This window comes from Myotis nattereri (genome assembly GCF_964212035.1).
Source record: "Myotis nattereri genome assembly, chromosome: 3".
In the NCBI taxonomy this organism is placed as follows: domain Eukaryota; kingdom Metazoa; phylum Chordata; class Mammalia; order Chiroptera; family Vespertilionidae; genus Myotis; species Myotis nattereri.
The window spans coordinates 43,790,846-43,817,953 of NC_138077.1; the positions used below are offsets into that span (position 1 = coordinate 43,790,846).

General features: G+C 41.1%; 1 protein-coding gene across 1 annotated transcript in view; it reads left to right on the forward strand.

Annotated features, from left to right (window-relative positions):
* Positions 1–8,408: 8,408 nt before the first annotated feature.
* SENP2 (SUMO specific peptidase 2) overlaps positions 8,409–27,108 on the forward strand; it is a 36,786-nt gene continuing 18,086 nt past the window's right edge. The window contains exons 1-7 of the mRNA XM_081086235.1: positions 8,409–8,798; positions 11,002–11,057; positions 17,511–17,653; positions 18,089–18,155; positions 19,931–20,021; positions 24,589–24,757; positions 26,901–27,004. Of these exons, the coding sequence (XP_080942361.1) occupies positions 8,476–8,798; positions 11,002–11,057; positions 17,511–17,653; positions 18,089–18,155; positions 19,931–20,021; positions 24,589–24,757; positions 26,901–27,004 (953 nt within the window). The 5' untranslated portion in view covers positions 8,409–8,475. The remainder of the gene's footprint in view (positions 8,799–11,001; positions 11,058–17,510; positions 17,654–18,088; positions 18,156–19,930; positions 20,022–24,588; positions 24,758–26,900; positions 27,005–27,108) is intronic.

The following is a 27,108-nucleotide window of genomic DNA, read 5'->3' on the forward strand; positions in this document are numbered from 1 at the left end:
TTGCCATAACTCATGGCTGGCAGTGACTCCATATTGGGTTGTCAAAGGTATCCAAAAAATTCTCTCTACTCTTGCGCTATACAAAAATCAACAAAAATTTTTGGGGAATAAGCAATATTTGATGTCCATCAGTACCATGTATTTTAGATTTACTTGGATCTTATGCTGTTATTTTAAAATAGTTATTAGAATAAGATTTACGTTTTTACTTTAACTTAGCTGGTTGACGAAGTCTTTTCATGAGAATTCTGGGCCTTCATTAGACAACTAGAGGCCTGGTGCATGAAATTCGTGCACAGGGCGGGGGGGGGGGGCGTGGAGGGTGTCCTTCAGCCTGGCCTGCACCCTCTCCCAATCCGGGCCCCCTCCAGGGATGTCCAACTGCTAGTTTATTTATTTATTTATTTTTTAAATATATATTTTATTGTTTTTTTTACAGAGAGGAAGGGAGAGAGATAGAGAGCCAGAAACATCGATGAGAGAGAAACATCAATCAGCTGCCTCCTGCACATCTCCTACTGGGGATGTGCCCACAACCCATGTACATGCCCTTGACCGGAATCGAACCTGGGACCTTTCAGTCCGCAAGCCGACGCTCTATCCACTGAGCCAAACCGGTTTCGGCCCAACTGCTAGTTTAGGCCCGATCCCGCAGTGGGATCAAGCCTAAACTGGCAGTTGGATGTCCCTCTTGCAATCTGGGACCACTGGCTCCTAACTGCTCTCCTGCCTGCCTGCCTGATCGTCCCTAACCACACTACCTGCCTGCCTGATCACCCCTAACCCCTCTGCCTGATCACCCCTAACTGCTTGCCTGCCTGCCTGATCGCCCCTAACCAATCTCCCCTTACCGCCTCTGCCTCGGCCCCCACCACTACGGCTTTGTCAGGATGGATGTCCAGAAGGTCGTTTGGCTGTCCAGTCTAATTAGCATATTACATTTTTATTATTATAGATAATAATTATTCCTTGGAGCATGCACACAGGGCTTTTCCCACCCTGTCATTTGGAAGGTCTGTCCTTGTGATTTCTTCTTTGGGCCCCCATCTGGAACCATCGTGAACCATTTGAGGGTGAGACCAAGAGTTTTGCCTTTTGGGGTCATTGAATTTTAGGCTGGTTATTAAGAAAAAGCTCAGAAAGAATCTTTCACATTCCCATCTTTCCTACCTAAGAGATTCAGAGGGACTTACTCTAGAAAGGAAATCTTAGGATGTTTGCCTTAGCAGCCTAATTTGAATTAGTACGGTGGGTGGGAGTGCATCAAACGGGCTTATTTACTAGATTACCTCATCAAATTGATTCTGGGTTGCCTAGCAAAAATTTACCTCTCTTGAACTTATGTTCAACTTTTCCTCAACTACCTGTGAATCTCCGATTCTCACTTTTGAAATCTCAGACCCCTACCCCTCATTTACATACTTTGTCCAAAATGATACATACACACAATTTTACCTTGCTGTCTTTGGGATTTTAGTGTGCATGTGAATCCCCGTGTGTGTATTAAAATTTTGATTTTTGCCTGGCTGGCATGGCTCAGTGGTTGAGCGTCGACCTATGAACCAGGAGGTCACATTTCGATTCCTGGTCAGGGTACATGCCCGGGTTGTGGGCTTGATCCCCAGTTGGGGACGTGCAGGAGACAGCCAGCCAATGATTCATCAATGATTCTCTCACCATTGATGTTTCTTTTTAAAAAAAAAATATATATATATATATATATATATTTTTATTTCAGAGAGGAAGGGAGAGGGAGAGAGATAGAAACATTAATGATGAGAATCATTAATCGGCTGCCTCCTGCACACCCCCACAGGGGATTGAGCCTGCAACCCAGGCATGTGGCCCTGACCAGAATCGAACCTGCAACTCATCAGTCTGCAGGCCGACACTCTATCCACTGACCCAAACTGGCTAGGGCACACCATTGATGTTTTATCTCTCTCTCTCCCCCTCTCCTTTCCTCTCTGAAATCAATAAAAAAATATATTTTTTAAAAATTGATTCTCTGCTGTTAATCTGTCTCTGATAATTTGGTTATTAGCACAGCTAGAAGAACTTAGAAGGAGGAAAAGTATTATTATTATTATTTTTTTAGTCTCTTCAAGGAGTTCCTGCTGTCTAACTCAGCAGCGTCTTTCTCACCTCGTGGCATCCTCTTCTGGCTGCACCTCAGTTTCAGCTGCTCCCCGAGACCTTGTCTCTCTTTGGAAGTTCCCCCTAGAGCTGTCCAAAGGAAAATGTAGGGCTGCCCATATTTCAGTCAGACCACTGTTGCCAGGCCTCCAATATTTTCCTTGAGGCCACCTGCATGCACGCACTGGCTCAAAGATATGCACGAGCAGGAGTTTGCAGTATAGAAAAAAAAAATAGTTTAATATCGAATTGGCCAATATGGAGATGGGAGGCTAGTGCTCTAAAGGCCTGACTCCCCGAAAGCGTGTGGGTTATAGATTATACCGGGCAAAATCGCAAAACACTGTGGGTTTGGGGGGCTTGAGGGAGTGCTGGGAGCTGAGTGGTTGGAGGTGAGGTAAGGGTAATAAATCATTTCTTTAGGTCTTGAAGAGGGCTCTGAGGTCTATTCAGGTACCCCTCTGTCTGGCCTCATGAGAAAGTAGCCAGGGGGAATTGAAACATAACGTAGGTTCAAATGTTGTGGTCTCTTTAGCTGGCCAGGTGCCCAGACCTTGTAATCATTACTCAGGTCCTCGCTACTGTGTTCTGTTGCCTTGGGGGGTTGCTGATTATCCAGGGAAAGGCTAGGTCTTTGAGGGGCATGGAGAGAGACAGAGATAAGAATTCTAGAGCTAAAATTAAAACTAAATTTAATCAAAGTCATAAGGACCCTCAGTTTCACCACTCCAAATAAACCTCCGGAATTTGGTGAAAATCAACCCAGCCAATTTTAGTGATTCAGTAATAACAGAAAACCAGAAATCTAATTTATAAATTTACTGTCCTTACTAAATAAGAACACCAACAACATTAATTTATCTTCCTTAACAACAACTAAAGGCAACAAAACAACCACAAAAAAGACAAAGAGAGATCACCTTGAAAATAGCATAGAAGAGGGACAGGGTAGAAAAGGAGCCGGCTATTGAAGTTGATACGGGAATTTTGGCCTGAAACACGTGGTGTTCCCCTGGGCAGGCTGGTTCCTGAGCTCTCTGTACATCAGAGTGGAAGAATGAATCCACGGACGGAAGATGGTATAGCAAAGGTGGAAATTTATTGAAGAACAAGTACAGGCTCCCAGACGGGGAAGGGGAAAGAACCTCACAGCTCAGACTCCCACATGGGGAGGGGGAAAGAGTTCCTTTTTCCCCAGTTTATAAAGGCTGTAGTTCTTGTGCCTCAATATCCCCTTGGATTGGCCACTATAGCAACACTTGAGCTCAAAGGTTAAACCTCAGGTGGGACTTGTGGGGCCCTCCTTCTTTATTTTGTAAATGTGGACCTTTGGCTACTCCCAGTTCCCTTTCTTATGGAAGTATAATTTCTGCTGGTTCCCTACTTCCTTCCCTTATGGAAATGTAACCTTTGCGGCTCTGTAGGCCTGTTTCTTCCATGGACCCCCCCTTAATTAAAAAAATTCCCTAAACCTGCCTTTTTCACCCCTAAAAATTCCTATTTCACAGCGGTGTGAGAAATGATCAGTTCCTGAATGACTGTAGCTCTTTGGGTTTGGAGAGGGGAAGGGGCAGGCCTGAGGAAAATGTAAGATGTTCAACTGGCAAGGTAAATGACTTATTAGATATGAGAAGGGAGGAGAGGTAAGGAAACACATTTAACCAGCCCACAGATCTGAAAAGCAGGTTTGGTTAAGCTTAGGTAGGGCCTGCTGCTAGCTATTATTTCTCCACATGAGGCAGGCCTAGTCTTTAGTGGTCAATGTAAGCAAATGAAACCTAGGACAAGAAAGAACTGTATTTGCTTTTGGATAATAAGGCCAAGGGTATTATTGAAACAGATTAAGGTCAAAGACACATTATAAAAAGGACACATTCTCAGAAGAAAATGAATCTTCAGGGTGGTGAATTATGTTAGACTTTAGGTACATTAGGATTAAACCAACATCTAAACTATGGTCTCCTTCCCCATTCTATCAAATGGCCCACAACCCCATTTGCACAAGGGTCAGCAAAAACAGAGTTGAAAGGAAATCTTTTAACAGTCTGGGAATGATGACAAAGGAAACATTTGCAAGACTGGATTGGAGAGCTGGGCCTACATTGTTCTGTGGAGGGGAGGTGGGGTTTGAGGAAGTTGGGGGCTGGGGCATGGAAAGGCTTGAAGAAGAGGATCTCAGCCAAAGGACGATGACCATCTTTTTGGAAAACTGTAGTAACTGTTTAGGATGCCCAATGAAAACTTAAGCAATGAGGTTGTGTCTTTCTGGCAGCTTAAGAGTGAAAATTAGCCAAGCCAAAGGCAGAAATCTCACTGTCCTTGTTACTCCATATGGCTTTGGGATTCTTCTCTGCTCCCCCCTCCTCCACCCCTCCCCTATCCCTGCCTCCCCCTCCCCCCCGCAGGAGTTTCTGGGTTTGGGAATGGCTGTGGCAGTGGGGTTAGGGTTAAGAATAATCTCATTCCTTGACCAATGGATGCACAGTGGCTTGGTTGTGGCAGAACGCATGGGAGAACGATCAGCCAGCACTCTGAGGGAGGAAAGTTTAACCTTTATTTCTCAGATCTGCTAGTCCAGGGGAATTCCAGATCCAAAGTCTGAACTGAACTCATGGGGAGGCTCTGACCTATATATCTCCTCCTGTGGCGGGCCCCTGAGGGTCCCCCCAGGTCCGCCCAAGTCAGCGGGGGGCCTTGGGGTCATGCTCCACAGCTCCGCAGCTCTGCCCTAGTCAGCTGTGGCAGGGCCCTGGGGTTAGGTTCTGCAGCTCCACCCAAGTCAGTCAGAGTGGGGAAGTAAGACTACAGTTTTAACCAGATACTGAACTAGGTTGCAAGCCCCGCCATTTTCCTTTTCAGCTTATGGCCCTAATATGGACAACAGGACATTGTGAAGGCATCAATTGGCAGACAAGTCCCAGGTGGGAGCTATGGTCAGGCGGAATCCCCTCCTTTTCTCTGTTTGAGACCAACTAGAGACATTAAGAGGACACAAAGGGGATGTACAGTTTCTGAGGTGGAAGGGGGTGAGGGCTGCCACACTCAGGAGTCATTGTTTGCTGATGAGTCTCAGAGATTCAGACTGAGGTTTCCACTTTTCATGGTGGGTAACTGTCTATATTTCAACATTGGGTATGTGCAGGTGCTATTGATGAGGCAGAAAAAGAAAAAAATGTGTTGTGTTGTGCTAGAGTGCTCTGAGGCTTGCTACTCAGATTTCTTAAATTTTGGTGGCCAGTACCTGGGAGAAGCTGCTATTCTAAAGCAGGTTGTAGTTTTCTGATTTTAAAAATCCTAATCTGAGGATATATTTTTTTAAAATTGATTTTCAGGAAGAGGAAGGAGGAGAAAGAAAAACATCGACTGAAGCTCAATCTGAGTGTTCCCTGTAAGTAAAGTTCCAGCAAAATAGATCTGAAAGAGTCTATATAATCCATTACTATTCTTGTATTCATGCAGATAATCAGACCAAATTAAAACTAAACTTGATAAAATACTCTTTGATAAAAATGAGGGTAATTTTAGGAGGGAGAATGTGTTTGAATAGATTCCACATACATAGTTGTAAATGTTAGACTCTAGTTCAGTTTATTATCTTCAAAGTTTTATTTTTCACCCATTAGCTAAACTAAACTAGATCCTGATTCTTAAATATTTTACTACAACCCTCTAAATTAATGTTTCATTTTTCTCTCATCCTTTGAGTTGAAATTATTTAACAACTGGAACTTTTCCTTTTATTGGACTATCTGTCATAATTCTTGTCATTCTAGCTTTTGCCCCAATAATATTAACATTTATAAAACAGTTTGTATCCACCAGGTTACAAGGCCTACTTGTACTCAGGAAATACCACCCCTAGACACCATCACAACCTCCTTTAGTGCCCAGGCCTCATCATCCCTCTGACAGAGAGCAAGGATCTTTTGCTTTGAAGGAAAAGGTTGCCCCCTTTCAGCAGGTAGCAGCTCTAGAAGAGACCCTATGCCCCTTTTCTCTGAAAGAATTCAGTGGCAAAAAAATCCTTGAAGGTGGGGTTGGGGGGAGGAGTGGGGGGGAGAGGAGGGGTTTTTAGACCCTCAGAGCAAGGACGATGGCCAGGTACAGAAACCCACCATGGCAGAAAGCTCCAGATGCCTACCAAGGGGCAAAACTGAGAAAACAAGAACCTTGCCCCCAGAGCAACCTTTCCTCCCCCTAGCATATCACTGGTCATACAGTTTGGACCTTGGATCTTTCATATCACTGGTCAGGTGGTTTAGACCCCTTAACCTTTTCCTCCCTAAAGATAACATTTAGGCCTCAGTTGCATATCAGCACCAGAACCAGAAAAGCAGCAAAACCAGACAAGTGACACCATGGCTGCCTCAGAACCAGCTACATTGACTAATGACCCCCTGCCCTGGCACAGACCAATCCGCGGAGATCATGACCCTGAAAGAGCACACCTGGAGAGCTGATGACTTCTATTAAGATCCTCCCCTGAGAACTTCCCTAAGATTTCCACCTGCAAGAAAGAGATGAATGCACTTGGGACAAAGGATCCAGTGCATGCGGAGAGATCTCCCTCCTGTGCCATTCCCCACCAGGAATATATCCCCTAACCTCTAAGCCAAGGGACCCCATGAGACTTGCAACCAGGGGAGCAATGGATAGTGGCTGCTCATCCTGGGCTAATCCCCTGCACCTGTCTCCAAGGCCCCTTTTTCTCTGTGTAGCCCTTCCTGTTGGATATCCCCACCTTCCATCCCATTTTCCTTAAATAAATCCAGTTTTCTTTAATCATTGCCTGAGATAGCTATTTAGCCTGCCAGAGTACCACAATGTTAATCTTTCAGTTGCCTCCTGTACGCACCCAACCAGGGATCAAACCTGCAACCTAGTATGTGTCCTGACCAGGAATCAAACCCACAACCTTTTGGTGTACAGGCGACACGCCAACCAACTGAGCCTTCTGATCAGGGTTCTGATTTATTTTTTGAATGAAGACTGCTCTTTTGTTTTGAGGAATCTCTTCTCAATACTTGCATGGTGTTCTTAGTTTGGCAAAAGCAAAGACCAACTCTTCAAGTGGAATGGACAGCTGGGACACTGCTAAACTGCTCTGCAAAAAAAAAGCCAGCATTAGTCTTAAATTATGAAATGGGTTGGGTTGCAGGTGGGAGGGAAATTCTTCTCTGTTGTTTACTTGTAAGAGATGTTGAGAAGAGTGGAGAGATGACCATGGGGGAAGGAGAGTCCTTTGGGGAGGCAATGGGCTGTAGATGCTGTGCTTGCAATAGCCACTTCTGAATCTTCTAGGCCAGTGGTTCTCAACCTTCTTAATGCCGCGACCCTTTAATACAGTTCCTCATGTTGTGGTGACCCCAGCCATAAAATTATTTTCGTTGCTACTTCATAACTGTAATTTTGCTACTGTTATGAATCGTAATGGAAATATCTGATATGCAGGATGTGTTTTCATTGTTACAAATTGAACATAATTAAAGCATAGTGATTAATCACAAAAACAATATGTAATTATATATGTGTTTTCCGATGGTCTTAGGCGACCCCTGTGAAAGGGTTGTTCGACCCCCAAAGGGGTCGCGACCCACAGGTTGAGAACCGCTGTTCTAGGCGGTGTAATTCTGCTATTACTGTATTCTCAAACTTTCAGTGACATCCTAGTGTTAGCTGTGTACAGGAACTGCCTCTGCCCCCAAGCCAGAGTGGAGGTAGCCAAAGGTGGGTAGCTAGTGGTTCTGAAGCTCTAGGGGAGTGGCTTGCGGCAGAATTTCAGAATATTATTTATTGAACAAATGATGAATAAAGCCAGTTGTCTTGTAACTTGTAATCTCGTCTCTCCCAGAAGACTTCTAGGGTGGGGGATTAGTGCTGGTTCTCAGACCCAGGTTCAACTTCCAGCTTGCTTTATAACCTTAGGCACATGACTCAATCGCTCTGTGCCTCGATTTCCTTATTTATTAAAAAAGGGGGGGGGGCACAAGATTCTCCATTGCCTGTGGTTGCTGGGAGACATGAAGGTGACAGTGCCTGTCAAGTACAAGGTAGAAGCAAAATGAAGGGCTCCTTCCACGGTAAACACTTGTTAATTCATCTGACCTACCTTTCTCTTGGGCACTCAAACACGTACTGAGCGCCTCCTGTAGTTCAGGCCCTCGGAGCGCCCCCTCCCTGGTGTAGAAGCCTCACGTGCAGCCTGTGGGCCTTGTCCCGCGGGCCGCCTCAGGATTGGCTCCGCCGAAGGGAAGAGCCCCACCCACATCCCTTTCGATCTCACCCCTGATTGGGCCGCGGCCAGCCCTTAGGGTGCGCGTGCGCAGATCGAGGGCGAAGATGCCTTCCGGTCGGGAGGGAGGAGGTGACGTTGAGCGCGGCGGCAGGCGGGGTCCTCCCGTAGCCCTGGGGACGTTGTATGTGTGGGCCTGCCGCTCGCGTCACCAGTCGGCGACTGAGCCTTGGCTGTGGTGGCTGAGGCGGCGAAGGCGGCAGCGGCGGCGACAGCTCTGGGGTTTGCGTCTCCGGGTGTGTCGGCCGCCGCTGCTGCTTCGGCTTGGTATGTACAAATGGCTGGTTAGGATTCTCGGCACCATTTTCCGCTTCTGCGACCGGTCGGTGCCCCCTGCCCGGGCCCTGCTGAAGCGACGGCGCTCGAACAGGTGAGCGGAGAGGGGCTGCGCGCTGGCCCGTGAGTCCCCTCCCCTCTCCCGGGTCCGGCGGCGAGCGCCGATCCCGCCCGGCGGGCCCCGGCGGAGGAGCGCAGCCCCGACGCGCCGCTGGGCCGCGGCGGTGGAGGTGCGGGTCGCGGGTGCCGTGGTGACGTAGCTGCTTCCTCCGCCCTGGGCTGATGCGGCTCCTGGTGACGGAAGATGCTGGTCGTCTTCGGAGTGGCAGGTGATGGTTCGGACACCGGCTGTTCTTGTCCGAGTCCACGCCGCTCCCCGTCCACAAACGGGGCTTTACCAGACTTTGCTGCTCTCGGGTGGAACACGAGCGATTTGTTTTGGCTCTCTGTTTACAAAGCACACTCCCAGGTGGCATCTGCGGGCAGTAAGTGCAGTTAAGGGAAGTGAGGTTGATAGCTTGCCCAGAGCCGTTTTGACTGCAAATGCTGTTCTCTCAGCACCGAAACAGCAGTTGTCTTGTTCTGAAACAGTTGTCAGACTGTGTGTGTGTGTGTGTGTGTACACGCGCCCTTGGGCAGAGAGGTAGGGAGAGTGATTCTTAGCTTCAGCATTAGTGTATGGGGCGGGGGGGGGGGGGTTAGGTTGGTACTTCATTCCTTTAAAAAGATCACTAGTCTGTACTCGTAAGTTAAAATTTTGGGGAGAAAGTAAAGGCTGTTTTTACTTAGCATTTTACCCCTTGGTTTATACCTTCACAGTGTGCACGCGCCCCTTTACCTAAGACTTAATCTTCTAGAGAATAAAATACCATAACAGTTCTTTACACCCCTCCCCCCATTGATCAAATGTTGCGTTCACTTTTATTTATTATTATTATTATTATTATTAAGCCTCAAGATCATTGAAAGTTGGTTTCTTGGAGTGTGAGAGAACAAGAGAATTAATACAGGAATCTGAGAATGCAGGTCATTGATGAGATAGATTGTTAGCTAAATTCCATTATGTGTTCAGAGAGGGTAGGGTTTCAACTTATTATTCCTTTCTACCTTTCTGTAGGGTTGATATCAGGCTCATTTGAGAACATTTTGTAAAGTGCCTAGCATGATGCTTAGTATATATGAGTAGCATTTGTTTACTCTACCCAGAGGGCCTTGTGCGGAGGTTGGTGCACGATAGGCAGTTGGTATATATTTATTAAATAAGGGAATATTAATTTGCTCTCCCCTGTCCTCTCTCTTTTTGCTATGAATTCCTGCTAGTCAGGGGAACAGTGGTTTGGAGATGGAAATACTATTGTTTACTGCCCATCCTTAATCTAAAACAACTCTTCTCAATGTAAGCCATTTTTCAGTCAAAATGAAGCCAGGAGGTCTTGGGATGTTTAAAGTAATAAACTAAATTGTATTATCCTGGGATTTATTCTGTTCATTTTTTGGAAATGTGATCAGTCACAATCATCTTTAGATGATTAGTAGTGCATCATGAAGCTTTAACATTGTTGAGGTAAAGGTTCGATAACTTTTCTGAATTTTCAAATACTTTATTATCACTGTAATTTAGTTTCCATGAAAAAAAAATGCAGTTAAATATTACAGTTTTTCTGGCTAAGAACTGTCTCTCAAGGCTTCTTATATTGTCTGCTTCTATCTGAGATAGAAAATAACTGGGGTGCTGGTTTTTTAAGTCATTTCTGGAGAGAAGAAGGCAGTCCTAGGCTCTTAACCTATGTGCATTTACTAGCTAAGTGATTTCTGACCAGCTTCAGCTTTGGACTTTAGCCAGATTACAGATGCTACATGAGAGGGAGTTCGGGTCTCTTTCTAATAGTTGGAACCATGGCATTAAGTCCTACTATGGAGTGGCTTTCTCTTTTTTGTACTTTTTTATTTTTTGTTTTATAATTGATTTTAGAGAGAGAGGAAGGGACAGGGTGAGAGAACAGAACATCGATTGGCTGCCTCCTGCACAACCCCTACTGGGGCTTGAGCCCGAAACCCAGGTAGGTGCCTTGACCGGGAATTGAACCCACGACCTCTTGGTGCATGGGACGATACTCAACCAACTGAGCCACAACTACCAGGGCGAGTAACATTCTCCTTTAAAACATCAGTTTGATCTCATGACAAAGTGGATAGAGGGAGGTGTGTTATATAAATGCTAAGTTTACTTATAGAAATGGTTATGTGTGTATATATAAGTACATATGTATATATATATTTCTTTTCTTTTGTTTCAGCACTCTGTTTTCTACAGTGGACACTGATGAAATACCAGCCAAAAGACCAAGATTAGGTATTGATTATTAATTTTAAAAATTAGTGTTTTAATAGGAAAACTATATGTATGTAACAGAATTCAAAAGCTAAAAAGTATATATAGTGAAAAGTAAGTTTCTTTCGCATTCCTTTTCTACTCAGTTATCTTTCCTGGAGGTAACTGGGGAACTAAATGTCTTTCTAGATAGATAAGCCTATAGATTGAATATACATTTTTTAAAGTTTTTTTTTAATATACATTTTAAAATTCGAAATCTTTCTATAAGGAAAAGTTGCTTTGCCCTAGCCAGTTTGGCTCAGTAGATAGGGCGTTGGCCTGTGGACTGAAGGGTCCTGGATTCGATTCCCGTCAAGGGCATGTACCTCAGTTACAGGCTCCATCCCTGGCCCTAGTCAGGGTATATGTGGGAGGCAACCAATCGATGTTTCGCTCTCTGTCTCTTCCCCTCCCTTCCACCCTCTCTGAAAATCAATAGAAAAATATTCTCGGGTAAGGATTAATAAGAAGAAGAAAAAAAAAGAAAGAAAGAAAAGTTGCCTTTTTTTTTTTTTAAAGAAAAGTTGCTTTTTAAATTTGTGGAAAAAACATTATAAAAACTACTTCAAACTGAGACATCTGGTTCAGATAGCTGAGTGAATCAATCTAATGTGTTGCCTCAAATTGTTTACTTCCCTACAATCTAAAGGGCTAGACATCATTTCATAGAAGAGAATAAAGTTAGAGTAAAAGGAAAAGGTACAATGGATTACTATAATATTTTCTTATTTCTAAAAAATGCATATGAATGTGGATCTACCTCCAGATGTGGTGGTTAAGAGTAGACACATATGTGTTAAGATTTCATTTTAATCTCTTGAGTACTTTCTCAGCATGTCTTACTGCTAAGTAGTGTCTGAGGTTCTGCAGGAAATACAAAAATGAGTAAGACAAGATCTCTATTTTTAAAAACCTTAAAGTTGTAAGGGTATATGATTATATAGTAGGGGATATAAGCCAAGCACATAAATAATAACAGTGTCAATGAGAACATGATAAATGAAATAAGAAAGGTAGTAACAAAATATTGTCCAATTATTAGCTGGTTAAGAGTCTCAGTGGATAGTTGGGGAAGGAGCTAGTATGTGAGATGGGTCCTGAAGGATGGATAGGATATCAGCAGGGAGCAATGGTAAGGAAAAGCTTTCTAGGTAGAGGGAATTGTATTGGAAAGTTGTGCAGTTCAGGAACTAGTGGGTAAAACTTAGGGGAAAAAGTTGGCAAGTGAGAGATAGGTCAACGTATGGAGGCCTTTGAATGCTAGGAATATCCAGATTCATTAGAATGGTATTTCCCAAAGCACAGGATAGATATCAGTCAAGAAATGATTTTAGGAAGTACAGTGTTCATAATATTAAGTAATATTTGAATTATGTTATGTACTTAAAAAGTTGCATCCTTTTCAGTTATTTTAAATTTCTGGTTAGTTTAAGCAGAAAATCTTGAGTGAATGCTTAGTATGTCTTCAATACTTGTCTAAAACAGTTGACCTTTAAAACAACATGGGGGTTAGGGTAATCAATTCCCTCATAAAGTCGAAAATGTATGTATAACTTTTGACTCCCCTAGAATTTAACTAATAGTCTTCTTTTGACTGGAAGCCTTACCAATAAATAGTTGATTACACACACACACACACGCACACACACACACTGCATTCTCACAATAAAGTAAGCTAGGAAAAATGTTAAGAAAATCATAAGGAAGTGAAAGTACATTTACAGTATTGAAAAAAATCTGTGCATACATGGACCTGCACAGTTCAAACCTGTTATTCAAGGGTCAGTAGTACATGCTAATCTCTCCTTATTTAATAGGCTCAGCTAGAACTTAATATTGTTGTGTTTTCATTTCTTTATAAGGCAAATAATGTTGCTTTACATTCACACAAGTAATATAAAATTACCTTTCAACATCCAAAGAAACCCAAAACATTAATTCAAAGGAATATATGCACCTCCATGTTCATTGCAGCATTGTTTAACCATAGCCAAGATATGGAAGCAACCCAATATGTCCATCAATTGACAGTGGAAAAAAAAAAGCTGTGAGCCCCGGCTGGTGTGGCTCAGTTGATTGAGCATCACCCCATGCACCGAAACTTTGTTAGTTTGATTCCTAGACAGACCACATACCCAGGTTGCAGGTTCAATCCCCAGTTGGGGTGCATGTGGGAGGTAACTGATTGATGTTTCACTCTCACATCGATGTTTCCCTCTATTCCTCTCTCTCTAAAAAAGTCAATAAAAACATTTTTTAAAAACAACAACAAAAAGCTGTGGTATATAATACACAGTGGAATACTACTCAGCCATAAAAAAAGAATGAAAATTTACCATTTGTGACAGCATGGATGGACCTGGAGAGTATTATGCTAAGTGAAGTAAGTCAGATGGAAAAAGACAAATAGCAATATGATTTCACTTATATGAACAAAATAAACAGTAGAAACAGATTCATAGGTACAGATAACAGACTGATGTTTGACAGGGGAGGAAGGTTGGGGGACTGGGTGAAAAAGGCGAAGGAATTAAGAAGTATAAATTAAGAAATATAAATCGGCCCAGCTGGCATGGCTCAATGGTTGAGTGTTGACCTATGAACCAGGAGGTCGAGGTTTGATTCCCCGTCAGGGCACATGCCTGAATTGAGGGATTGATCCCCAGTGTGGGGCATGCAGGAGGCAGCTGATCAATGACTCTCTCATCATTGATGTTTCTCTCTCCCTCTCCCTTCTTCTCTGAAATCAATAAAAATATATTAAAAGAAGTATAAATAGGTAGTTACAGAATAGTTACAGAGATGTAAGTTTCAGCATAGGGAATATATATCATAATAGTTATGTATGGGACCAAGTGGGTACTTGAAATATTGGAGAGCTGTATAAAGTACATGATTTTATAACCACTATGCTGTACACCTGAAACGAATACAGAATAATATTGAATGTAAACCGAAATTGAAAATAAAAAATTACCTTTCAGTCCTGGCCAGGTAGCTCAGTTGGTTAGAGCGTCATCTGCATACACCAAGCTTGCAGGTTCAATTCCTGGTCAGGGCACATACAAGAAGCAACCAATGAATGTATAATGAGTGGGACAACAAAATTGATGTTTCTCCCTCTTTCCCTCTCTCTCTTTCTCTCTAAAACCAATCAATAAGTAAAAATATTTTTAAAAATTACCTTTCAAATACATTTGTTTACCAAAAGAGAGTCAATTTTAAAGAAAAATATAAATAACTATATGTGGTAAACAAATAACATACACAGTGAAATTATAGACGTTTCCAGAAATAATTCTTGCAGTCATCCATCTTATGGACTTCTATGTTAAGGATCTCTTCCTCCACGATTTCCATGAAATATGTGTTATGATTTTCTGAATGGGAACTATAGAAGGAAACCTAAGGCAAGGGGGAAGCAGTGAGTAGCAGAGAGGTAATACTAGCAGAGTTTGTAAAGGTTTATAGTAATGTTCATAGAACTATCTATAGTTCATAGATAGTTCATAGAACTATCTATAGTTCACAATGGCTATTGAGCACTTGAAATGGGGTTAGTGCAACTGAGGAACTGAATTTATAATTTTAATTAAATTGAAACTTGGGTAACTTACATGTAGCTAGTGGCTACTATATTGGCAGTACAGCTCTATTGGTTGCTTTTCAGAGAAAAAAAAGGAAGGCTTAAAGAAAAGGAGGACCTTAGAATTCAGATTCATGACTTATAGAAGAAAAGGATTTTAAGAGATTTTAGGTTAGTCTCAGGAAAATAAAGTGGTCTTACTCCATTTTATAGATATGGCAGGCCTTTTTTTTTTTTTTTAAGTCTATGTGAACTTTTGATATAATCTTAGGTATACTCAGATTTTGACAAAATTTGTAAGAAAATAAATATTATGTTACTTTTTAGTGTCCATTATTTAACTAAGTTGTTAAGAGCACCTCTTTTTTAAAAATGTTTTTATTGATTTTTTAGAGAGAGGAAGGGGGAGGGATAGAGAAATAGAAACATCCCTACTGGGGTATCGAGCCTGCAACCTGGGTATATGCCCTGACTGGGAATCAAACTGGTGACCTCTTGGTTCATGGGTCACTGCTCAACCACTGAGCAACAGGCCGGGTAAGAGTACCTCTTGTCTTCTGAGCTTGGATGACTGTAGGTTAATCACCAATCCCTAAAGCTGTTTTCTCCCACATGAAGTTCACATTATTAGAGGGATAACCTGGAATTCTTTCTAATTCCTAAAAATGAGAAACAGGATATTTGTAAACTTTGTTTCTTTTAACTATGAAGCAGGTCATTTGCAAACTGGTTCTTTGAACTATTCTCTAGTTTCAAATGACTTCAGATTGGATTCTGCTTTATCCAGTTATCGCATCCTCCCTGCTGTTTAAGTTATTTCACTATCTTTCTGGAAAGTATTATATATCTTATCTGTTCTGGAGTGCTTGTTGCTTAAAAGCCACCATTTCAATTTCAGGCTGTTTTTCTCTAAAGCAGAATGTGGCTAAGGTGATGAACTCTTTCTTTCAAACCAGTGCTTTAGAATACTCTTAATTAGGAAATAGAAAGTAAATTGTAGAAAATAAGTCATCAGTGTAGGAAGTAAGAAAAGGGTAGTGATAAAAGGAGGAAGTTAAGAAAACACAAATTTACCCCTCCCCCTTGTTTATTTACTTGCTTATTTTGTAATCTTTGTTTGGTGGCAGGGAGGGTGAGTCCGACACATTTTCTCCAGTAGAGGGATAGCCTTGTTTTATCATAGATGTTTAAGAATTGCATATCTTATACTTCAGTAATTTCTACCTTGGCGTAGTCAAGATACTGTAGGCACTTAGTAAGTAGCTGTTTAGGACAACTATAATGTTACCTGCCCAGGAAATAAGGACAAACCTATGAGTAAATGATGTGTTTCCTGTAGGATTCTGCCATACCTAGTGACTATAAACTCCAGGTTGTTAAGTTATGCCCCTGACCCTTTGGTATAGATTTCCTTTCTTTTATATATATACTAGGGCCCCGGTGCACAAAAATTTGTGCACTGGGGGGGTGGGGGGGGGGGAGGGGAAGCTCAGCCTGGCCTGTGCCCTTTTGCAGTCTGGGACCCCTCGGGGGATGTCCACCTGCTGGCTTAGGCCCGCTCCCTGGGGGATTGGGCCTAAACTGGCAGTCAGACATTTCTCTGGCAGCCCGGGAGCCCTTGGGGGATGTCCACTTGCCAGCAGGGAGCAGGCCTAAGCTGCAGTTGGACATCCTTAACGCTGCACTGAGCGCCTGCCCCCTGGTGGTCAGTGTGTGTCATAGTGACCAGTCATTCCCAGTCATTCTGCTGTTAGGGTCAATTTGCATATTAGCCTTTTATTATATAGGATATATTTTATTGATTTCAGAGAGGAAGGGAGAGATAGAAACACCAAAGATGAGAGAGAATCATTGGTCAGCTGCCTCCTGCACGCCCCCCACTGGGGTTCGAGCCCACAACCCCGACATATGCCCTTGACCAGAATCAAACCCAGGACCCTTCAGTCTGCAGGTCGATGCTCAATCCACTGAGCCAAATCAGCTGGGGCTCTTTTTGTTTCATATATTTGGGAAAAATCATTGCTTGAAAGCTGTCCTTTCAGGACTTTTGTGTGTGAAATCTGTGTGATAGTTTAATATTTTTGTAGCATCCCAGATATCTTACTAAAAATACAAAAAACACAGTGCTGGAATTTCAGTTATTCAAGTAGGAGAGAAGTCTTTTTACAGGTAACTTTTTATCTCAATGATGGAAAATAGGACTTCTAATAAAAATTGAGAGGCCTTTTTTAGATACAATCTTATTACTTTTTAAAAATACTAGAGGCCTGGTGCACGAAATTCGTGCACTCAGGGGGAGGGGGTCCCTCAGCCTGGCCTGCACCCTCTTGCAGTCTGGGAGCTAGCAGTTGGACATCCTTAGCACTGCCAGGGGGGCAGGAGAGTCTCCCACTACCACCGCTGTGCTCACCTGCTGTGAGCTTGGCTTCTGGCTGAGCGGTTCCCCCCCTGTGAGAGTGCACTAACCACCAGGGGCAGCTCCAGCATTGAGCATCTTTCCCCTGGTGAGTGAGTGCGCGTCATAGTGACTGGTCATTTTGCATGTTATCCCTTTATTATATAGGATGTTTTTACTGATTTCAGAGAAGCAACAGGGAGAAGAGGAGAGAGATAGAAATATCAATGATGAGAGAGAATCATTGATCTGCCTCCTGCATGTCCCCTACTAGGGGCCAGCCCACAGCCCGGGCATGTGCTCTGACCAGGAATTGAACCGTGACCTCCTGGTTCCTGGGGCGACACTCAACCTCTGAGCCACACCGCTGGGCTGCAATCTGATTTTTTTTTTGCCAGAAGTTTGTTACTCTAGGTTTATATGTATATGTAATCTGTATTATACTTTCTAGATTGCTTTATTCACCAAGTGAAAAACAGTCTCTACAATGCTGCCAGCTTGTTTGGATTCCCATTCCAGCTGACCACAAAGCCCATGGTAGCTTCTGTAGCTTCTGCTTGTAATGGAACACGGAATGCGGCTCCTTCAGGAGAGGTCAGTGGGGATAGGACTCCTTTGGCACTACTGATTTTGGTACTTAATCATTGAAACTAAATTTTGGAAATATTCTCATTTTGGGCATTAATGTGTAGAATGACTTCTATCCAGAAATATGCATGTCTTTATTAGCCTTGATATATAGGCCAAAAACTTAAAAGTTTAAGAAATTACACTTTATAAAAGAAATTACATATTTAAGAAATATTTATAAAGAGCTCAATTACTGAATAATAAGTATATTTGGAGACCTTGGAATTGTTAATTTTCTTTACATCATTTTGTGAGCCTTCACAAATTAAATATCTGGTTTTATTGATGATATCTCTTCTGTGAGCTAGCACCAATAGAGTGATTTGTATTTTTTTATATTAGAAACTTACTTAAATTCTAAAATTATATACTACAGAGGTTATTTTATTTGATTTTAAGGTATTTTCGAACTCTTCATCTTGTGAACTGACAGGTTCCGGATCCTGGAACAACATGCTGAAACTGGGTGAGGTGGACAAAAATATTTCTGTTTCCCCCTTCCTCCTCCTGCCTCTTTTTTCTGAGTTTTGAGACTATGAAAGGAGAACACTGCTTTGATATGAAAACACAGACATTCTCTCTGTCATTCTAAAAGGCAAATAGCTTTCCTTTCCAATTGTCTTTGAATTTACTGTTGTGTTTTCTGTTTGGATTATCAGTGTCCATAATGTGACTTAGATCAAATTTCATTCCCAAAAAACTACACACAAACATTTCCTGAGCACTTCCTCTGTGCTAGGCACTATGCTAAGTTATTCAGAATAATAAAATAATAAAATACTTAACAAAATAATGAAACCTTTAATAATAAAACAAATAGCAATAATAACAAAAATAGTAAAACTCTGCCTTAGAAGGACTTTTTTTATGTGTGAATCTGATTGGGGAGCAACCTTAGGTCTCCAGTTCTCAGTTTTATGGATTAGGAACCTCTATATCATCCAGACCCCCAAATTGAATTGTTAATTTTGTAATATACTGTGCACAGTGCTATGGGGAGGGGGGGAGGGGGAGAGCGGGGAAATAGGGAGAAACCAGAGTCCTGAAAATGGTGTGATCTCTGCCAGGCAGGTAGGTATGTAAAGTTTGAGAGGAAGGGGAAAAAGAGCTTTTAGAGAAGTTGTGGGTTTAGAAGTCAAAAGTTCAAGAAGCAAAGGAAATGATAAAAACAGAGTAGTGCTTCTCAAACAAACTTTTTAAGTCAAGTACCTCTAGTGACAGATGAAAGGAAAATAAATGTGTACCCCCAAGTCTGAGAATCTAGTTCCAAGGGACCTGGGGACAAAGATTATACTTCTTTGAAGCCTTTCATTTTATTTAAAAGTAAATACAAATTAGATTTCATAATCTATTTATATTGTTTGACTATATAAATGTTTAAAATGATTTACCATTAAAATTGACATGGAAAGGCTAGTAGATTTATCCTGCCCGAGGCATCAGCAGTATATTTCTGTGGGTTTGTGTAGTCTAGTCAGAGAAGCACAGGTATTCCTGGGGCAGGTTTCTAATATAATCAAGTCCAGTCTCTAATCTGAAGCCTTTAGAAACGTGTTTGGGGATTCTGAATTTATTCTATTTTAGATATTTTGTGTTTATTGAATACTATTATAAGAACCCATTGGATTTGAACATTGGTTCAAGTCAGGTTTTGCAAGCAAATGAATTCAGGTCAGTTTAGGCTTTGCTGCTACAATTGCATTTTGGAGTCCTCAGGCACTCCAAGCCCCTGTAATAAATAGCTCCAAAGAAAATGTGGCAGATGAAAATTTGGTTACCATTTTTTGAAGTATAGTAACCACTTCACAAGTGTTAGAAGCTTCCAGTGAAATGTAGTAACATGTGGTAGGTTTTCACTTAAAAATACTTCTGTTTTCTTGGGAGGAAAAAACAACTTGAAAAATTCTCTTAATTTGATTAGGTTGTAGGGAGTTTTATAATCATTAAGTTCTTCATGCCTCTTATTGATCCCAGCAAGCAAAACTAGGAAAGCTTGCCCATGAATTGTTATTGCTTATCTGAGATCAAAGACAACCTAAGCACAATTGCTTTTCCTTTAACCTTACAAAGGTTGTTCTAATCTCTGCTGTATAGTAATAGAATTTGAAAAAATAACATATATGGTTCTACAGTGTAGACTGATCATACAGTTTCTTTTCTAATGCAGTGTTCACAGATGTTTTTTAATTAATTAATTAATTTATTTATTTATTTACAATTACAAATGCATTTTTAAAATAGGTAATAAATCTCCTAATGGAATAAGTGATTATCCAAAGATCAGAGTGACAGTAACTCGAGATCAGCCTCGCAGAGTCCTGCCTTCCTTTGGGTAAGTGTTAAATTCTGTCTTTCTTTACATGGAAACTTAGCACATATTAGGTGCTCGCTCTTGCTAGGCATTCACACTTTTTTCTATTATGTGATTTTGTTAAGTAAGTACTCGAGCTTACCAAATATTATGCAGCTAATGAGAAACTTGAACTCAGGTATGTGTTACTTTTTCTGCCATATTATATGCCCATAGCATCTGATTTTGACCTGCTCCGTCTCCGACCTGGGCCGGTTCACCCCTCCTTAGGCAACCTGGTGGCCCCCTGCTCCCGGGAGGTCACCATATTGATGCCGAACTTAGTGCGGACACCCGATCGGCATAGCGCACTACAGCCCAGAACTCCTGGGCTCAAGCGATCCTACAGTCTCAGCCTCCCGAGTAGCTGGGACTACAGGCGCGCGCCACCGCGCCCGGCAGCATCTGATTTTGAAAACCTTTTGAAAAAGAATTACCATTCGCTTATAAACTTTTTAAAAAGTATAATATGCATGCAGAAAAGTACGGAAATAATGTGTCTAGTCTAGCCTGATGAATTTTCATACCCTGAACTGTTTTTTCATTACGGTAATTTTCTTTTTTTTGTGTTCCTACTTTCTAGGATTTCTACTACTTGGATATTAAACTACTTGGATTTTAAAAAATGTATTTGACCTTTTGCATTGATCTAATTTTCCTATAAATTCTCTTTTGTTATCCTTGCCCTTTAAAAAGAAATCTTTTACTGATTTCTTTGTGAAGGGGCTTCGTAGTTTTGGGTTTGTTTGTTTTTATATATTCTTTGATTTTTTTACAGAGAGGAAGGGAGAGAGAGAGTTAGAAACATCAATGAGAGAGAAACATTGACCAGCTGCCTCCTGCACACCCCCTACTGGGGATATGCCTGCAACCAAGGTATATGCCCTTGACCGGAATCGAACCTGGGACCCTTCAGTCCTTAGGCCGAAGATTTATCCACTGAGCCGGTTAGGGTACTTCATAGTTTTTAAGGTGTAGCCATCCTCCCTTTCCCTACTCCCCATGGTTTTTCTTTCTCCAAGCCTCTTGTTCTTATTGTAAGGATGTAATATCTTATTTCTCTAAAGCTCTTTTTTTTTTTTTTTAAATATATTTTATTGATTTTTCACAGAGAGGAAGGGAGAGAGATAGAGAGTTAGAAACATCGATGAGAGAGAAACATCGATCAGCTGCCTCCGGCACATCTCCCACTGGGGATGTGCCCGCAACCCAGGTACATGCCCTTGACCGGAATCGAACCTGGGACCTTTCAGTCCGCAGGCCGACGCTCTATCCACTGAGCCAAACCGGTTTTGGCTAAAGCTCTTAATTATTTTAAAATTTCTTCTCCCTGCTTTTCTGCTTCCTCTAAATTCCTTGCCTCCTTTGGTTTATTTTTGATCTTATGTTTCATATTAGAGTCTATTCAAAGACTTGTAATCCTTGGCTTTCCACTCATATCCTATATAATAAAAGCCTAATATGCTAAGTCGTCTATTCAACCAATCACAGCATAATATGCTAATGATATGCTAAGGCTGCTCAACTGCTCGCTATGACATGCACTGACCATCAGGGGGCAGAGAGTCGATCGGTCAGCCAGTCACTATGATGTGCACTGACCACCAGGGGGCAGATGCTCTGACTGGTAGGTTAGCTTGCTGCTGAGGTCTGGCCGATCAGCACTGAGTAAATGGGCCGGACACACCCTGGAGCCCTCCTGTGGTCCCTCCTCGGCCCTGATAGTGCACCGGTGGGGTCCCTCGGCCTGGCCTGCGCCCTCTCGCAATCTGAGACTCCTTGGGGGATGTTGGAGAGCCAGCTGGTTTTGGCCTAATCCCACAGGCCAGGCCAAGGGACCCCATTGGTGCATGAATTCGTGCACCAGGCCTCTAGTTTAAGAATGAGGCACTAACTAAAAACTGAGTTTTCTGGAGTTGGATGGTTGATTGTAGAGCTAGGAAAGAAAGTACAAAATGAATTTGTAATGTCTTGTGCCAGAAATAAAAGGAGTGTTCAGAAACTGGGGACATGTCAACGTGACACAGGAGGAAACTTAAAGGGGCTTTCACTGGCCAAATTGGGAACAATTTAAACATCAGAATGAATAAAGACAGGATATAGGTGTTATAATTAAATATATATTGTGGGAGAGAAAGATATTTATAGTAGGATGCCAATAAGTAAGTGTACAGGGAATGATTGAATTAGAAAATGACCATTTTGTAACTATTATAGTAATTGATACATATAGGAATCAATTGAGCTGAACCTAGTAAGTAAAAGTTTGATGAGGTATGGGGTACTTATATATACTCAAAATATCTCCCCACAAATTACTTATTAATTACAACGGAAAAATAATAACTTTAGGGTAAAGAAAACTGCTTGATGACTCCATCTTAAGGAAAGGAGCAAAGTTAAAGCCATTCACAGTGAGACAAAGACACATTGTGGCCTCCAGATATATTGTGCTGAAGACATCGGTTAATTCATATTCCTGCAAAAATCAATCTGAGTCTAAGAATGAGGAACCTGGTTAAGGCCTGTACTCTTCATTATAAAGATGAAGAGAGGCTAAAAAACTTTCAGTTTAAAGGAGATTAAAGATACATGACAACTAAATGCTATGTGAGCTTCTGCATTGGATTCAAGATAGTAAAAATATTGTCGTGAAGGATACTTTTAATGTCTTTGGGGAAATTTAAATGTGGCTACATATTACATATTGTGTCATTGCTGACTGGGTTTTGATGACTGTATTATGGTTATGTAAAAGATGTCCTTGTTTTTGGGAGATACATACTTGAATATTTAGAAGTGAACTTATTTTCTAAGCACTTAATGCTATAATTATCTCTATAAGCATTGCTTCAGCTGCAGCCCACACATTTTGAAAAATTGGTTTTAATTTTTATTCAATTTAAAAATATTTTCTAATTTCTGTTGTACTTTCTCTTTATCCAGTGATTATTTTGAAGTGTAGAATTCTGTTGTTTAATATCCAAATATTTGGGACTTTCCAGATATCTTTCAGTTATTTAGTTTAATTCCATTGTGATCAGAGAATATACTTAGTATGATTTCAATTCTTTTAAATTTTAGCATTTGTTTTATAGACTAGAATATGGTCTATAGGGATGATGTCCAATGTGCACTTGAAAAGAATGTGTATTTTGCTATTGTTGGGTGGAGTTTTCTATAAATGTTAGCTCAAGTTGTTGATGTTTTACAGGCCTTACTGGTTTCTGTCTACTTTTTTTATTGATTGATGAACAAGGAGTATTGATGTTTCCTGCTGTAATTGTAGGCTTGTTTATTTCTTCATCCAGTTAGGACCGTTTTTGTGTATTTTGTCTTCATTTGACACAGATTCACCAGTTATCATTTTGCCGATTTCTTTATCATTTTCTGTCATATATACATAATATTTTTTCTGAACCATTTGAGAGTCTTAGACTCATGTCCTTCTAATCATAGTACTTCAGAGCTTTATTTCATAAGAATGAGGACGTTTACTTACGTAATCATAGATTACAAAAATTAGAAAATTTAATATAATACTATTTGTCTTGTTTAAATTTATCCATAATAGAGGATTTTTTCTGGTCCACATTCAGTGCAGGATCATGCATTAGGTTTAATTTTCGGTCTTGTTGATTTCCTTTAGTCTGGAACAACTCCTCAGACTTCCTTTAATAGCATGGATATTTTTAAAGAGTACAGGGTGGGGCATCTATTATTTTGGATGGAAAATAATACAGTAATTAATAAATAATAATAAACTCTGTTTTACATCCTCACAACAGTAAACCTACTTTCACCCCACCCAACAGAACATTTCTTTTGTAGAATGTCCTTTAATTTTGTTGGACACTTATTCATGATTTGTTTTAGATTATGCAGCTTTTTTGTTTTTTTGGTAAAAGTCTCATACACGTAGTGTTTTTAAAACATTACATCAAGAAGATATGATGTCAGTTTGTCCCATTATTGGTGATGGTAGGAGAGGCAGGCTCTTCCACCAGCAACAATGACTAGGGGCTTCATGGCTTTCATTTCTTTAGCAGTTATTAATTTACAATCATTAATTTAGCATCCAGCAAATATTGAGTGCCTTTTGGCTTAGATCCTGTTCTAAGATCCAGTGATGAAATGATGTAATCTCTGTCTTCATGGAATTTAAAGTTTGGTGTGGGATATTGACATTAAACAATCACACAATAATTAATTCCAGCTATGCCAAGTGAGTAAAGGAAAAGGGCAGCACAAGGGGAGGGTATGTGTAGTAGGGAGCTAATTCCAGAGTTGGGGTTGGAAAGTGGGGCTTGAGGAAGAAGGCAGAGGCTCTCATGTGGCAGCCCTGGTGACTGGAAATAGATGTTCCATAGTGGAATTCTACCTCTACTCTAGAGATAGATGTAACTTTTGTGAATGCTAGTTGTCTGATTTGCCAGGAGCAAGCTTAATCTGGGAAGCCTAATCACAGAATGGTCTGAAGCTTAGATTCCAGCAATTTAAGCAGTTTGGTGACACACGTTTCTTTTTTTCTTTTTTTTCTGTCTCTCAGGTTTACTTTGAACTCAGACGGCTATAATAGAAGACCAGGTGGCCGCCGCCATAGCAAAGGCAATCCAGAGAGTTCCTTAATGTGGAAACCTCAGGAACAGGTTGTAACAGAGATGATGATTGAAGAGGGTGGCAAGGGTCTGAGGCGTCCCCATTGTACTGTGGAGGAGGTAAGCCCTACCAGTCTGATCTCTTTTAAAAACTATTTTATGAATTTGGGGTGGGGGGGATAAGTAATATATGTACTATAGCATAAAATTCAAAAGGTATAAAAGGGTGTACAGTGACTATAAACGTCCCTGTCTCACTTCCGTACCTGGCCCTTCCACCCTGTTTGACTCTGATACTTCTAGAGATATTCTATATGTATGTAATTTAGTCAATTTCCAGATTATTTTCACTATAAGAAAGAAAAAGGAGTCATGTTAGGAAAAGAATGGGTTCTTTTTGGGTGCCTGGATTGTTCTAACTTGTTTCTTTTAGAAGCTGTATGTAATAACTGTGACTAAGTAAGAGAAGTTAAGTGGTGTATATGTCTACTCTTTCCTTCCCTTTTCAGGGCACTTAGCATGATATCGTCATCAACAAGATTCTCTTCACTTCCCTTTTCTTTTTTTTTTTTCTTCTTTTTTTTTTTTCTTCTTTTTTTTTTAATATATTTTATTGATTTTTTACAGAGAGGAAGGGAGAGAGATAGAGAGTTAGAAACATCGATGAGAGAGAAACATCGATCAGCTGCCTCCTGCACATCTCCTACTGGGGATATGCCTGCAACCCAGGTACATGCCCTTGACCGGAATCGAACCTGGGACCTTTCAGTCCGCAGGCCGACGCTCTATCCACTGAGCCAAACCGGTTTTGGCATCACTTCCCTTTTCAAGTCTTCACTTATTCCAGGAGCATTTAGAATTATTTCTGTATCTGGCATTCCCTAGGACCATCACCTATTGCTACATGGTTTTCTGAGCCACTTAGTTTTGCTCATCTTAGAAATACTTGTTTGGGTGCCCAATACCAGTAATTAGAACTGAATAAAACATGGTCCCTGACCTCTGGGACCTTATTCATAAATAGTTGTATTGAACAAACAGAAGTAGGCAGAGAGAGGAAATGGACTGCAGCTCTGGAGGGGGTTTTAAGGAGAGGTATTATAAAGTAGCCTACAATACCTGTTAGATGAGAAGTCAGAAACGAAACTGAGCACATATGGGGTATACATAGGATATATTCTAGAAATATTAGAAGGTAATATTAGCAAGGACATGTTCATTGGTTAGGAGTGATACAAAGTTAGCAGGAAGAGCCTGAGTCCCAGATTTCTGTCTTGATAAATACGTGCCACTAACCAAGATATCCCAGGTGGTTAGGGGGAATTTAATGACTTCAGTTTTAGACATTGTTTAAAGTGCCTGTGGAACATGCAAAGTGACCTGGCTCAGAGTTTTGAGAAGAAGGCAGAATATTCTGAATATTCTGAGTATTGGTGTTATATAAATTAAGGGAGCTGAGACATCGTTCAGGGAGAAAATGTAGTGTGAGAAGAGATACTGGGCAGGACCTTTGGCATTTTGGACAGGCAGAAGAAGAAATAATCTGCAGTGGAGACTGAGAAGATACGAAGAAATCAGGAGAGTATATTGTCCAGGAGGGCAAGGCGAGGTCATCAGGGTGAGATGCTGAAGAGAGGGGTTAATATAAGGCTGAAAAAGTATCTGTTGGATCGGACCATACATCGTCATTGGTGACTATGTTGAGACCAGTTCCATTTGGAAGCTGAATGTTCTGAATATGCAAGTGGTTTATTCTGCTGAATTTGTGGTCAACCTAGTTCTGCTGTCAAAAACTCAGAAGCCATCCAGGTTTAGGAGATGATGTAAATGAGTGAAGTGGGCTAGAGTGAATGGGCCATCTAAAAGGAATAGCCCTACGTAGCTCCAGATTGTTGATTTGGTTTTTCAAAAGAAGATAAATTTTTGGATATCTCTTTTCAATTTATAAAGTTGGTAATTAATTTAAAGAAATTTTGGCCCTGGCTGAGTATCTTGGTTGGAGCATCTTCCTGAAATGCCAAGGACTTGGATTTGATCCCCAGTCAGGGCACATACAAGAATCAACCAACCAATGAATGAATGCATAAATAAGTGGAGGACAAATTGGTGTCTCTCTCTATCCCCCTCCCCCCATTAAAAAAATAAATTTAAAGAGCCCTGTGCTGACCAATAAAACACATCTATGACCTGTTAAGTCTTTGCTTAAGATTTACTTATATGTTTAATGTACTAGAAGTTATCCATCATGCTTTCTTCTATTTAGGGTGTTCAAAAAGAAGAAAGAGAGAAGTACCGAAGGTTATTGGAGCGACTTAAAGAAGGTGTTCATGGAAACTCTGTTCCTCCTGTAACTTCAACTCATCATAGGTAAAGATGAGCTAACAAGATCAATGCTTTGCCAGACATCTTTTTTCCTTATTTTTCGAGAGGGAATTGGTAGGAAGGGTTTTATGGGGGGGAAAAAGAGATTA